This window comes from Salminus brasiliensis, chromosome 7 (assembly GCF_030463535.1).
Source record: "Salminus brasiliensis chromosome 7, fSalBra1.hap2, whole genome shotgun sequence".
NCBI lineage: Eukaryota > Metazoa > Chordata > Actinopteri > Characiformes > Bryconidae > Salminus > Salminus brasiliensis.
The window spans coordinates 8,161,640-8,176,648 of record NC_132884.1 but is presented as its reverse complement, the minus strand read 5'-3'; the positions used below and the strand labels follow the sequence as shown (position 1 = coordinate 8,176,648).

The 15,009-nt window shown below is 40.7% G+C and overlaps 2 protein-coding genes across 3 annotated transcripts; both read left to right on the top strand.

The window, feature by feature from the left end:
* The first annotated feature begins 4,195 nt into the window (after positions 1-4,195).
* On the top strand, positions 4,196-6,524 carry LOC140559400 (caspase-8-like). Of its 2 annotated transcripts, none has more exons than XM_072682894.1 (4): positions 4,196-4,357; positions 4,572-4,704; positions 5,408-5,924; positions 6,015-6,524. In XM_072682894.1, the coding sequence occupies exons 1-4, from the start codon at positions 4,286-4,288 to the stop codon at positions 6,205-6,207; spliced, it is 915 nt and encodes a 304-aa protein (XP_072538995.1). In that variant the 5' UTR covers positions 4,196-4,285; the 3' UTR covers positions 6,208-6,524. The 2 variants fall into 2 exon arrangements, with proteins under 2 accessions (XP_072538995.1, XP_072538996.1); XM_072682895.1 differs by lacking the exon at positions 4,196-4,357 and adding an exon at positions 4,367-4,477.
* Positions 6,525-8,522: 1,998 nt separating this feature from the next.
* On the top strand, positions 8,523-13,420 carry LOC140559917 (caspase-8-like). Its single transcript, XM_072683693.1, has 6 exons — positions 8,523-8,709; positions 10,996-11,302; positions 11,419-11,441; positions 11,575-11,683; positions 11,785-12,295; positions 12,392-13,420. Exons 2-6 carry the CDS (start codon positions 11,008-11,010, stop codon positions 12,546-12,548), a joined length of 1,095 nt encoding a protein of 364 aa, XP_072539794.1. The 5' UTR covers positions 8,523-8,709; positions 10,996-11,007; the 3' UTR covers positions 12,549-13,420.
* The last annotated feature ends 1,589 nt before the right edge of the window (positions 13,421-15,009 follow it).

Here is a 15,009-nt window from a genome sequence, read left to right as displayed (position 1 = left end):
GGCAGGGCGCACAAGGGAAGAAAAGACTTGCTCCATCCGGCCAAAGTGAACGAAAAAGCACTATTTCAACATTTGTAAAATAGACATATTCGGACGCTATTATTTAGGATATGTTGAAAGGCTTTCACCTACGCTTGACATATGGGTGAAGCAATGTGCTGAGTATTTGCTTTTCGAGCTTCACTTTCAGCAGTAACACACAACTAACACACGGTTTCACTTCTCCAGTGGTGAAAATAAATTAAATCAATTGTATTTTTTTTTCTAAGGTGTCATTCTGTGAGTGGTTTAATGTTTATTTCTATCAGACTCTATGCAACAAAAATCAATATCTGAACTTTATATGGTCGTCGAGTCCAACACTTAAACACAGGCATAAACAACTGGCACCATGTCCTGAAGAGGTAAGCAGAAGTACCTCAGTGCAGCCGCAGCTCAACCGTCGCTGTGTCTTCTTCTCCTTTTCTGGAAGTCTGCTGACTAGGATAACGTTACTACCAGTAAGTCCTTATATATGAGGCTTCTGTTACCTGTAATGAATTATTTACCGCCACAGCTGGCAAACCCGAGGTACACTGAGGGAACTTCACTCCCTCCTCCCTCCTCCCTCCTTTTTTTCAGTTCTTCAAAAATACTTCTGTACTTCTGACCAACTCTTTAAAGCCTAAACCTGACTTTTAAAACTGGAGTGTTTACTTGGCTATATGACCATTATTTTTAAAAGAAACAAAAATAAATTATTAATGCTTATATGACTTTTATTTTGTATCATATTTGACACATCAGTCATTTATTTCTTACAGCCTTTTTTTAGAAACAAAATTATTGAATCCTTCATAGTTTTTTTATACCGCTATGTAAAAATGTATTAATTATCTGAAGCATTTCTGTGGTGCAAGCAGTGCACAAATAGTCTACAATGAAGCAGAAAACATGCACCTGATTTTACTCCTAGTTTCCACATCCCATGTTATTAGGTTAGTCATGAAGGCTGTAAAAAGCTCTTTGTGCGCCTGCACTGTGATACTCTGTCCACCAAGATTTGAAGCTCTGGGCTAAATCTGTACTAATAATCTGAAATAAGAATAAAACTTTTGCTGGTAACTGGTGCCAGAGGTCTAAGCCGGTCTTTGGTGGACAAGGTAGTTGTAAAGCTGGTCATCCATTCCTGTCATTGCCACTCTGAGCCAGAGCATTAATACTGCCCTATGAAACTTTAGTGGAACACCAGAACTGCGTTGTAACCTTGTAATATTACTCTACCACCTCAGTCCACATGCTTCTTTCATTTCAAGCCATTTTAAGCAGTAGTCCGGGTCCTGGGTTGTGGATTTGATTTGGGGGTGCCAGTCAGCCTGGCTATGCCAATATACATCATCCTGCCCCCCTCACCTGCATCCTTTTTTAATTTTACCACCTGAGAGTAGGTCCTCCCTCCCTTTTCCGTTTCGCACTGTGGGATGACCAGACCGCTTCTAAGTATTGTGTATTTTTGAGCATACTCACATTTGACACCTTTATCAATACTACACACTACAAACTCATAAAACTAGTTAATATTATCCTGCTAAATAGTGTGCAATTGGGATGCACCCTGTCTGTGAGGAATCTGATGTGCCTCCGGTTACTTTGCCGGTAAGTGAATTGGCTATGCAAAAATGCCTCTAGGTGCAAGCCTCTAGGGGCACTGCCCCTGAAAAGTTATTATTTATTATTTAAAATATATTTATTATTAAATTAATATTTATTATATATATATATATATATATATATATATATATATATATATATATATATATATATATATATATATATAAAATAATAAATAAATATTTATTATTAAAATAAATATTTTAGGCCCCCTGTCATTTATGGTTGGTGTGGCGCAACAGATAACACCACTACCTGCCACTGAGCTGCCACACCATGTGGGAGACCAGGGTTCGATTCCTGGTCTGGGTGACTATGCTGCGCTACACCAATAAGAGTCCTTGGGCAAGACTCCTAACACTACATTGGCCCACCTCTGTAATACCAGTAACCATGTAAGTCGCTCTGGATAAGAGCATCAGCTAAATGCTGGAAAATGTAAACATCCACAATTCAGGCTAGAAAAAGTAAGTTAAGCATTTAAAAAACCTGTAGATCAACCTTTACCAGCAATTTACTCCACCAAACCTCCAACAATTTCCTGTAGCTGCATATACTATTCTGTCAATCACAGGTATTTACAATCGTCTTAACCCAATCTCCCCCATATTCATACGAGGCCCCTTGAGTGTCTGAGTGACTGGGTAAATAAAGGCACGTGACCACGTCCTTAAGAGACCAAGTGAAACGAACAGAATCCTCCACTAGAGGAAAACCAGCGGACGCACATTACTACGACTCTTTAAGGTTTGTGACACCATCTTTATAATTATATTAATTATAGTTGCAAGGAGAAATTAGTAGGTATTCTTGAGATGTTAGTGAAAATAACTTCCTACCAATGCGGTACGGTTAGTTTCATGTTTCACATTCCCGAGAGAGATTCAGAAATCCGCTATTACCTTTATTCCGTTTATCAAAACGTAGATTAATCAGAGCAACTGCAGAAAACAACAAACTAGAGTCATGATCTTTACCGAGCCTCGCTTTCATTATATAGTATTTTAGTATAATGTAGTATTTTTATAGTTATATATTGTTTGACAAAGATCGAGACTCTCACCGCAAGTTAAGGACCGTAGCACAAGTACCACACCAAACAAATAACGAATAAATCCATTAAACTTTCTCAAAAACTTAACTCATGAGGTCAAACCGACACTCTCACGAATGTCGAAACTAACTTTACCGCAGTCCTGCCACATTGTTCTGACTGGGGTTAGACTCTGTGGAGACTACCACACCCATACTAGCGCTCTTTTACGTTAAGCTGCACAGAATTACATTTGAACTAGTGTCTTTCTTTACGAGGTCGTGAAGCTACAGCTGTACAATCAACTAACAGCAGCCTGACAGACCACAAATGTCACCACTGCAGCCCCAGCCTAACCACGTCTCTCTAACCCAGGTTCAGTTCATGTATCAAGGCTTGTATTAATGGCACCACTTAATTATAGTCATTATATCAAAACGCTAAAACCATCCATTCTTTCTCATCCATTTCTCTCAAAATGAACTTGAACAATATTAACAAAGCAAAATAATGAACAAGAACCAGATAAAATCAAATAAAAATGGAGTCAATGGAAATAATCCATAGATTGCATTTATTCAGTATTTGAGTATATCAGTTTGTTTGACCTGTCTATTGTCTATTCTATAAAATATAAAAGCACATGTATCTCTTATGGAAAACTTTGAATTCGCCCATGTTATTGTTTTGAAATTAGATTTTCAACAATGTTTAGGTGAATTATGCTTAACCCCTTCTTTTTTATTAGTACAGTTTATATGAGGTTTTCTGTAAGATGGAATCAAATAAGTAGAAGAGGAGAGCCACTGTCTGGATTTTAATCTAAATCTACAGTTTAGATTTAGAATAGCTGATCCTTGGACAGCTACTGAAATATTTAAAAACAGGTTGCTGGCATTGAGTAGTCACTTGGAGTTTAAAACAGAATTAAACACATTGTGGCCTAAAATCGTTGAACCAGGTCTGTTTAGATGGATTTCATCATACCTGTAAAATGACATTTGATGCCTCCATACAGGCTAAAACATTGTGGTTGTACTCTCTTATGGTAATCTACAATACTACAGTAATATACAATCTACAGTAAATGACTAGAAGATTTGTGAAAGAGTGCAGTTAAACACATCATAATTATATATAACCTAACCTAATAAAAAACTAAAGCAATTGGTGTAGTCTAGTGGATAGAAACACCCTATTCCCTGTTGCAGACTGGGGTTCGCTTCCCCAGCTGGGCAAGTACACCATACTACACCAGTAAGAGGCCTTGGGCAGGTGTGTAACATGGCCCAAATGTAAGTTGCTCTGGATAAGACCATAGGTCGAATAACACACATATAAAAGATCATTATTGTTACTCTGACCTTTCTTTTGCAGTCATGCAGACAATTCTTGAAAATAAGGTCTTCCTCATCGACACTCTGGCAGCAGATTTTAGCTTTGTCTTGCAGTACGCTCAGCAGAATGAAATCATCAGAAAAAGAGATTACCTCAACCTTAAACACCGCAACCACACCCCTGAGATGATCATCACTAACCTTCTGGACAATATCATGGGCAAGAATGAAGACGCATGTCGCAAGTTCCTAAAGCTCCTAGAGCATGAGGACCTGCAGAAGACATTTCCTAAGCTTGAGGAGCATTTCAAACCTGCACCACCAGCACCTCACCAAGGTAAGGCCACATTGTGAGGTCAGTTGTCATGTAGCCATCATGTCACATTTTTACCAGTAAGTGAAAGTTGGTGACACATATTTTTTTACCATGGATAGTCCAGACAAACCATTCGATGAGGTAATCATTCTACTCTTTTCTTTGTTGCTCTTTTTACAATGACATCTATTCATTACAAGGAACAAAGCTTCATGACAGAAATCTCTGTTTGCAGATGAAAGAATACAGAATGTCCAGTATGCCTCGTGGTATCTGTGTTATCTTCAACAATATGGACTTTGAAGAACACAACAAAAAAAATGTTAAACCACATCTGGACTACAGGAGAGGATCTGAAAAAGACGAAGGTCTGTAGGTTTTCCTGTACCATGTCATCTGGTTAGTATTTAATATTGCTTAAAGCTTCATTGCAGTACACTATTGTTGTCAGATTTAAACCTATGTAGTGCTTGGTTTAATGTCATTAACTGGGCCATGTTTCTAATCCTTATTTAGAGGCATTCGTACTTGTAGTCTAATCATATTGCTATATGAATCAATTGCACTACACAAGAGGCTTCAGGTCTTCAATATTTGACTGCAGTTTGAATAATAACATAATAAACTGTTAAATGTAATATGTGTTTTAGTATTCCTGTAGAGTTTGCTCAGGTTCTGATATCTGTAACCGAGTTCCCAGCCCATATATAGATACAAGCTTGAGCTGCGACTGGGGGAATGGCCCTTGCTCCATTGTCACTTCTCCATTTCGTTGGCAAGCTACACTCTGTGCCGGTAGGACAGGATACAGGTGGGTGGTGGGCAGAGGGACTCTGAGAGACAATGGGGCACACAGGGCAGCCGCTCCCCTAGTCTCAGCTTGAGCTTTAGCTCACCAGGTTTAACTTTAGCTTTCTAGGTTGATAAGACTCGAAGAGCCTCAGCCTTAGCCTTTGGATTGGTCAGGGGTGGGCTGACGAAAACCTGACCCACTTTTAGTGTAGAAGAGCAATAGTGGTGAGGTACAGCAGACTTTGGGAAGATATTCACTAGAAAAATCTTTTTTGACAGATTCCTTGAAAAATGTGTTCAGCTGGCTAGGGTTCACTGTGAAGGTGCACAGAGATAAAAGGGCAAAGGAGATGAAGGACCTCCTGAAGAAAGTCAGCCAGACGGACCATGTAGGTGACTGTTTTGTGTGCTGCATCCTGAGCCACGGCTGTCCTGACGGGGTGTACGGCACTGATGGAGGTGTTGTCCTCAGTGACGATATCTTTGGTCCATTTGGAGGAAGAGTCTGCCCAAGCCTGGCTGGTAAGCCGAAAGTGTTCTTCATCCAGGCCTGCCGTGGCAATGACTATCAGCGCAGGGTTGAAGTTCAGGCTGATAGTATGGCTGCAGACAGAGATGAAGATGAAGAAGATGAAGAGTTTGAAATGGATACTGCTCAGATGATCACTATCCCAAATGATGGAGATTTCTTGGTGGCAAGGTCAACTGTTAAAGGTTTCGTCTCCGTTAGGAATCCATTAAGTGGCACGTGGTTCATCCAGTCTTTGTGTGAGCAGCTGAGAAATAACTGTCCAAAGTAAGTATTAAGCAGGGGGAAAAAAACATGATCTGGGGACATACTGATAGCAAAAATGTAATCATTAATACTGTCATTAATGTTTTGAAGGTGTAAGGACGTCCAGTCTATCCTGATCTGTGTGAATGAGGAGGTCAGTAAAAAAATTGCTACAATGCAGATCAATTATGGGATTGCCAAAGTCAAACAGGAAGTCAAACAGATGCCAGTCCAAAAAGTGACCTTGAGGAAGACGCTGGTGTTTCGTGTGCCCAGTTCAGCTCAGATCAGCAGCCCCTCCTAGTGGTAGGACCTGTTTATAATTGCATGCATCTCATGTATCACATGCTGTTTTGGACCATTTCTTTTTCTTATCACCTTTTCTTTGTTTCAGCTTTTATTTGCATATTTAGTAAGTACGTAAGCTAAAACCTACAGTATGTTTGTTTGCTCATATGTGAGTTACATTCTTTTATTTTTACACAATAACACTCAACATATGTAGTGTCACTGAAGTTTTACATTTTCAAATATATATTTGTTCATTAATTTTCATTAATGTTTCACTTGGATTTGTAGTATTTATAGGAAGTGTTTTTCCTATTAAAATAATACTGCTTACTTCTGGTGTCTTTCTGGAGTCTTTTTTAAAAACATTAGATTGGTTTCTTTCTGGAAGGAAATGCTGAAACACATTCTCACATTCTCAACTCTATATGCTGTATATCCCTGTTTTAAATTCATGCTACAGGTCTTAGGCTCATATAATAAGCTCAAAAAATAAGTCACCTGTGACTGAATAGCCTGACCTAATATAGTGTGTAATACCTCCACTAGCACAAGTAACAGCTGCAATTTGATGTAGCATGTGGACCAGTTTCTGGATGTAGCCGACGTCAATGTTCAGCCACTCTTACATAAAATAATTGCACTGTGGATGCCTTCCCCTGCGTTTTACTGTAGACTGGGATTTTTGCCACTGCTGGTAGACCTGTATGAGCATATGCCTTGATACACCTGCAAATTCAGCTACATCCTTCACACTATGGCCTTTTGCATGTCCGAAATGATCACTCCTTTTTGCCAATCATAAACATCTGATTTGCCATCCATTTTCCACAAATCGAAAAAGACTTGACCCTGCACTGTACCACCTCTTCTAATCTATGAATCCCTTTATGCAGGTATTCATAGCCTGTTTATACTCATGCAAGAAAACTCTGCAGGAGCCTGAAGTTACTACCACAAATTATAAGTAGACAACAACAATGCCTTGTAATACTATGCTATGTAAAAGTACTACCCGTCACATGTTTGCACACGTTTGCTTTCAAGTGAAAGATGTCCATACAGGGCTAAAATAAATGTGCTGAGCTATTTTAATGTAGATCATGTGGAGAATTTTAAGTTGCAGACCAAACTAAAATATGGAACATTTGGAAAACGTGCAAAACTTGAATACCACATTAAACTGTATAGACAAAAGTATTCGGACACTGGCTCATTTATTGTTTCTTTTTAAAAAGTTCTTTTAAAAAGTTATTCCTGCTTTTGTTGGAGTAAATGTCTCTACTGTCCAAGGAATTCCCTGTAAGGAATTTCATTGCATTCAGGGACAAGAGCCTTAGTGAAGTCGGGATGATGGATAACCACCACCCCACCTCATCCTTATCCTAAACTCTCTAACTCATCCCAAAGGGATGGAGCACCACCATTCCAGAAAACACCTGTAGCCCTCACCTGGCATAAGGCATAGTTCCGGGAAGTACATGTTTCTCTGCTCCAGAGAGTCATATTCTATTGGCAATACTTTTCTACAGGGACTAGACAGGCTGTGTGTGTGCATGTTCACATGGTTGTAGCTTAAAGTAGCTGAATACAGGCTGTCCAGGGGCATTCTGTTTTGTACTCAAAAATTCTGGATAGGCTCTGGACCCGCCACAACCCTGATCTAGGATCAGGTAATAATATGGATGACAATCATAATCATAACAATAATAATAATAATAATAATAATTAATAATAATAATAATAATAATAATAATATTGTCTTACCGCCAAAAATGCTGCCGTGTGGTTCAGGACCTTGAAATCTTTTGGCGATACCTGAACCATTGAACCTTCTGTTCAAATTATGGAGTTGACTCTGATTCAAATTGTAAGCGATGTGAAGCCATGGAGTCGATTCCAAGATGTGATTCCACATTTTCTCGCTTTAAAAAAATCAAAAAGATTATATATGTTCTTTGACATCTGCAAACATAAAAGGGAATATTTGTATTAAATACGTAATCCACTATGACTGTATGAATGAAAAGGGATTTTGACATATTATGTGATCCAATCCATCATACAGTAATTCAAAAATATTTCGTGGGGGGGGGGGGTGTACCCCAGCTATACACAAGAATTCGGGATTCAGTGTGCTAAACGTTGTCCAAAAAGGTAATCACATGATCTTCGCAGATCAGATTAATTATATTTGACTTTAGGGAACCAAATCGGGGGGCTAGCTAATTTAAGTATTCTGGAAAGGAAAGGTCTCAATGAGTCGATTCTTTTTTTGGAATCGACTCCAAGCCCTAAGCGCGTTGTGAACAGCATTCACAACATGGCAACCCTTTGTATGCGGTCCCTCTCTGACTGGGTTAAATGAGTTAGCTAGGTTGCCAGTGCATGCAGCGATAAGTTAACAAAGCGAAAGAAGAAGCCATGTATGTGTAGTTTGGTTTGGGTCTGAGCTGAAGTGAAAAGGAGGACTTTGGATTTTCGGGGAGAAGAAGCGCTAAAGTACTTCGCTGATCAGGTTGGACCGTATTGTAACTATCGTAGTTACCCTTTATGTTTAGGTCATTGAAATTGAGCAGACTGTCTGTTAATATGAGGCAGGTTAACCCGTCCAGAGTTAATTAGCTACTAAGTCTCATAGCCTGCTTCGTTTAGCTACTTTTTGTCAGGGGGGCTCACTAAGGCTGCTCCTCTGTGCTGACGTCAGCTGGTCTTTCGCGCCTGTTTCCTGTCGACCTCCAGCTGTGGTGAACAAGGTCCGAGGGCTGAGTTATAGAGGATGCATTTCTACTCATTTCTTTATTTCTGTAGTCGTCAAATGTAACGTTATTACTAGTTTCACGACCATCAAGACCAGAGTGGCTAATTCAGACGTTTACAGTATAGAGTACAGTAGTGTAGGCTGGCCTACATTCCCACCCATATTAATACAGGAGCTGGCTCTTCCTGTCCTGTAACGTTAATGGCGTTTTCTGACTATTACTAGGGTATTACTACTGGTGTACTACCCATACCAGTGTATTATCGCTTATCATTCATTAATAGCTGGCATATATATTCATAAGTAGTTAACTTAAGTAGTTAAGTAGCTAAAACAACAGTAAACACAGTGACTGACCTTTTACCCTATCCATTTCTGTGCCCGCCATCTTTTGCTATAACATTAATACACAACACATATTACATGTAAAGGTGCACGTATTTGTCACTGTACAGTGAAATGTGTCCTCTACATTTAACCCATCTGTGGTAGTGAACATACACACACACACACTAGTGAACTAGGGGCAGTGAGTACACACACTGCCCAGAGCGGTGGGCAGCCAACTCCAGCACCCGGGGAGCAGATAAGGAAGGTAAACACAGTGGCAGCTAGCCGAGCCTGGGAATCGAACCCACAACCCTGTTATCGATAGCCTGGCGCTCTAACCGCTAAGCCACCGCTGCCCACATGTAAATATTCAAAAAAGTTAGACCTCGACTACTTCCATATTTTGTAAAATGAATTACATCATCGAGATTTAAAGTGTCATACCAGCATAGGGTATGTGTACCCCCTGGATGACAGCCTTTATCATCAAATATGATCTTAGACTAAGTGAAACCAGCTTCTGTCATGATCCACTTGTTCTGACAATGACGGGAGAACACTCGCAGGGGATGGACCGAAGCGAGGAGTTTATTGATAACAATAAACCATAGACAAAACAGAAATGCAGCACCAATAACAAGGGATAAGGAAGAACTAAACAAAACCGTGACAAACAATACTGGGCAAACAAAAGGAACACACCTGGGGCTGGTGAGGCACTAGGGCAGTGCTAGCTGCCGGGGCTGAGCCAATACCATTACTCAGAAACATAAACCTCCAAGCCGAGCCTGGGAAAGCTATGAACTAGGACATATAGAGTAGCGCTAGTCAGGCGCATTGAACTTACTAGACTTGAGAGCGTGAGGATTCAGCCGCCAAACCTAGACGACTGATCCGGTCCGACGGTGAGGAGAGCTAACTGCTGAAGCAAGCTGGAGAGTCGCTCACTCCTGGAGCTCCAGGACCCCAGCTTGCTGAACCGAAGAAGCCTGGCGAGAGATCGCCGCAGACCTGCAGTAGCTCCCTAATGGACCCTGAGATGAGAGATGCCTAGCTAGTTAGCTTCCCCTGCTAAGCTAGCTAGGTAGAGAGAGAGTCCTCTTGTACAAGGACACACTCTACAGACCAGACCGGTGAATACAAGATAGTCTCTACCGTTAACTGAATAACCTGGGTGCATGTGGTGCACTAAGGGTAATCCTCTGCAACCCGCAGCTGGCACTAGCCCTACTTAAATACACCAGCCCACAGGTGTAACACATTAACCAGACAAAGAATAGTCACCTGACAAACAAAATGCCAAATTGGCAACGAGGGCGACATTTCAACATAAAAGTCCTTCCATGAATAAACATGACATGGTACATTTACAAATAGTTCATTATTTCCTGTGAGCCGCGGCCCGGGACCGCCTCTGGGGCGGGCGCGGCGGCGCGGGCGTGACAGCTACCTGTGAAGATATGACTTTTATTTTGTAATTGTGGTAGTAATAACGTAGCACTAAATTTGAAAAATTTACATTGCCCTACATGTAGCTCCCTACAGCTCCTCTCAGAAGTAATGTAAATGCATCTGATCACACATCCATAACTGTTCAGTTTCCAACAATTTTAAAATACGTAATTATGCACACAGCAAATTAAGATATTGCCCATTAAGACAATGATGACAAAATCAGAAGTCACTAATAATGTTGCCTTCATTTTTCCTCAGGTCTGAACAGTCATGCAGACTCTTCGCAACAAGAAGGTCTTCCTCATCGACACGCTGGCTGCAGATTCCAGCTATGTCTTGCAGTACGCTGAGCAGAATGAAGTCATCACCCGAAGAGAGTACAACAACCTTAACCACCCCAACCACACCCAGGAGGCCATCATTACTAATCTTCTGGACAAGGTGATGAACAAGGGGGATGGCAAATGTCTAGAGTTTCTCAACCTTCTAAAGCATGAAAAGCTGCAGGAGACGTTCCCTGAGCTTCAGTGTCATTTCAGACCTGTACCTCCACAACCTCACCAAGGTAACCAAAAACTATGTTGTCACTCAACATGTGGCAATGCAATGTGCCATATGTTTACCAGTAAGTTAAATTGACGTTGGTAAAATTTAGTGACCAGGTCCGTGTTTTTTTTCCAGATAATCCAGCTCCAATGAATGAGGTAATTTAAATCCTAGTAAATTTCTTACTGCTCAGCAGCAGTGTTTCAGTTTAGGGCACAAAGAAATGTATCATAATACAGTCTTTTCACTCAAAATGACAGTGCTTCATTAAATAAACTTCTGTGTTCACAGACTAGTGAATACAAAATGTCCAGCCTTCCTCGTGGACTCTGTGTGATCATCAACAATATGACATTTGATCCACCCCTTAAGGACCGAAAGGGATCAGATACTGACGAAGGTTTGTATTTCGGTCTTTCAAAGCAGTGTTACTAGTGCTATCAGATGTTTGAACCCAACTCATATCAGTGAGAAAATACCCTCTTATTTTCTGATCAACAGAGTCCCTTAAAGAGGTGTTCTCTTGGCTGGGGTTTACTGTGGAGGTGCACAGAAACCAAACTGCGGAGCAAATGAGGGCCCTTCTGGAGGCATACGGCCAGAAGAACCATATGGGTGACTGTTTTGTGTGCTGCATCCTGAGCCATGGTAGTAGTGAAGGGGTTCATGGCACTAATGGAGGTGTTGTCTCCAGTGAAGACATCTTTGGTCCATTCAAAGGAACCTCCTGCCCAAGCCTGGCCAATAAACCGAAAGCATTCTTTATCCAGGCATGCCGTGGAAAAGACTATCAGCTCCCTGTTGACGTTGAGGCTGATAACCTTGAGGCTGAGGAAGCAGAAGAGGAACCGGAATTTGAAATGGATACTGTTGAGATGATCACCATCCCAGCTGATGGAGATTTCTTTGTGGCGAGGTCAACTGTTAAAGGTTTCTTCTCCTTCAGGGATACATTATCAGGGTCATGGTTCATCCAGTCTTTGTGTAGACAGCTGAAAAAGCACTGTCCAAAGTAAGTGTGAAGCAGAAGTAGCACTGATCTGCAGACACACTGATACTGAATATTTCTTCATGTCTAATTTTCTTCTAATTCTCATCTGTTTTCAAGGTGTGAGGACATCCCGTCTGTCCTGATCTGTGTGAATCGTGAGGTCAGTGGAAAAGCTGCAAGAGTGATGATCAAACATAAGTACGTCACAGCCAAACAGATGCCAGTCCAAAAAGTAACCTTGAGGAAGAAGCTGGTGTTGCATGTGCCCAGTTAGATCAACAGACCCTCATAGTGGGGGTCATCCAATGCTATTCTGGACCAGTTCACAGTGACTTATTTTTGTGATTTTTTCCTCCTTTTTTAATTCAGTACTTACCTTACTAATCCAAAAGTCAAAGGTGGCATCACCAACAAACGTTATTGCTTGGCTGAAATTCCTTCTCTCGCTGTCATCCCTTCAATTTCCAAGGACAATTTGGATGGCGCATTGAGAACTTCCATGCTTCACAAAATGGTAACACTCTCCTCCAAAGACTGGTATTTGAGGAAAATATCCATCACATGAGACTGAACCTTTGTGAGTTCAGAGCTAGACCGTGAGTTCAGAGCTAGCACAATAGAGAAGGGGGCTCTGAGTGGCTCAGTGGTGTGATGCACTGCCACGGTGGCAAAGTTCTGGTTTAGTTCAAATCCCAAACCATGCTGCTTTGCCACTCGAGAGAACATGGCCATTCCATGGCTTGCTCCCTCCTAGTGGGTAGTTTTGGGTGGATTGGCAGCAGTTCGAAAAGAGACTGGTTTTGCCTGTTTTGGAGGAGTGTTAAGCTCTTACCTCCCTAGTGTCAGGAACATTGCTAGTGCTAGAAGTGAATTAGGGCATTTCTTTGAATGAAAAGCAAGTGGTAAAGGGTTAACCTGCAGATCTACCAGCACATTTACAGACATAAAAGAACTTACAAGACTGTCTTAGTGGCATTTGTAAAAGCTCCAATATTTGATGCAGTTATCTTTTTTTTTCATTTAATTATTTTAAGCAGTTTGTTGCCTAAGAAGCTGGGTTTTTTGGGGTTTTTTAAAAGCTGGTTTTATAGATACTTGGTACTTGTGTTTTGTAAAGTGTTCTTCTACATAAAACCAAATGATGATGAGTGTGTATCTGTCCACTTGTATCTTTCCGACATCACTTCAACACTTCAAATGTATTATTTTGCAATTATTTTACATGCACCTTCATTCAACAGTTTGTAATCAATGTTTACAACAAAATAAAAAATTACATGATTGTAACATACTCATCCTATGCAACTTTGTATGCAAAAGACTAATCTAAAACATCTTTTTAAAAAAGCTGTATCACATCAATAATTCTGTTATGATTTCAAAAATTCATCATATTTATGCAGTTGAATTCAAATGTTTGTGGACATCCCTTCTAATGAATGCATTTAGCTACTTAAAATTGCACACCTTGCTGACACAGATGTGCAAACATACACACACACAGCCTGTCTAGTCCCTGTATGAACGTATTGACAATAGAATAGGACTATAGCAAATAAGCATGAACCTGGGCTGGAGAACATGGGGAGAATATAGACCAAAGTGAGGATGGATACCATTGCCCTATGCCCTTGGAACTGTGTAGCACACACACTACCTGCCGCACCACCGTGATGCCCAGAATTGAAACAACGTCTTTGTTTTCCCGGCAAGTTCAAAATAAAGAGATGTATGGCGGTCTGTTTCCCTTAGCATAGTTAAAATCACTGATCCATGAAACTTGGGCCTTGAGCATAAGGAGATAACAGTGAGTGGAATGCTGTGAAATTCTCCTGAGAAAAATGGAATCACTGTAATTAATTTCACACTTGTGACAAAACACACACAGTGACTGTGAACACACGTGCCCAGAGTGGTAGACAGCCAACAGTGGCAGCTTGCCTTTGAGCAAGTCCCTTCAACATCTCTGCTCCCTGGGCGCCGCAGCAATGGCTGCCCACCGCTCCGGGCATGTGTGCTCACTGTCACTGTGTCCAACACTAATGGTGAATATCTTGCCTAATTCTAGTTCAAGTTAAAAAATCTATTTAACATGGATATAAAGGACAGTGTGTGTGTGTGTGTGTGTGTGGGGGGGGGGGGGGGTACATGATTATTTCTATAATGTGACAAAAATAATATGAGACCTGCTTCACGTAGCAATCTGGATCCCAATAATTAACAGAAGTGGCTGTTGCGGTTTACCACTGCGGCTAGTAGGGCTTTCACTAGTGGGCTGGGGTATGTAACGTTTGGGGATGGATTGGTCAATTTTACAGCTCTGTGTTGATTATGCAGGGAATTCCCATTAGGAGGACACTTTCATGTACTGAACTCTCATTATTCAATATGCCAAGATAAATATAAAAATCAATTTTCCATTTTAGGGCACATTTAAAACAACAAACCTTTCATGTGTGCTTGTTTTACCACCCTTTTTGAAAATTTTTTTTATATCTGTTGGTCCTGGTTTACGTGGCTACTTGAAAAAAAAATACACGATTCAAATGTGCCAAATGACTGCAAATGAATAAAATGTGCTACATCAACGCAGCTTTTGCCAAAACTACTGAACTGAGGTCCACGGCTTTAGTGTAACACAGTGTAGTTATATGCAACCACTCACAATTTAAAAATGTTAAGTAATTGTAAAGTGCCATGTTTGTCTGTGTAACTACTGTGTGACTAAAATGCTA

What these genes read in the sequence shown, in the direction of transcription:
- LOC140559400 (XM_072682894.1), top strand. Translation starts at nt 4,286, where the DNA reads ATGAGGACCTGCAGAAGACATTTCCTAAGCTTGAGGAGCATTTCAAAC. An exon ending in AGGATCTGAAAAAGACGAAG is followed by an intron (nt 4,705 to 5,407) that starts GTCTGTAGGTTT and finishes CTTTTTTGACAG; the next exon opens with ATTCCTTGAAAAATGTGTTC. An exon ending in CTGAGAAATAACTGTCCAAA is followed by an intron (nt 5,925 to 6,014) that starts GTAAGTATTAAG and finishes AATGTTTTGAAG; the next exon opens with GTGTAAGGACGTCCAGTCTA.
- LOC140559917 (XM_072683693.1), top strand. Translation starts at nt 11,008, where the DNA reads ATGCAGACTCTTCGCAACAAGAAGGTCTTCCTCATCGACACGCTGGCT. An exon ending in ACCTCCACAACCTCACCAAG is followed by an intron (nt 11,303 to 11,418) that starts GTAACCAAAAAC and finishes TTTTTTTTCCAG; the next exon opens with ATAATCCAGCTCCAATGAAT. An exon ending in GGGATCAGATACTGACGAAG is followed by an intron (nt 11,684 to 11,784) that starts GTTTGTATTTCG and finishes TCTGATCAACAG; the next exon opens with AGTCCCTTAAAGAGGTGTTC.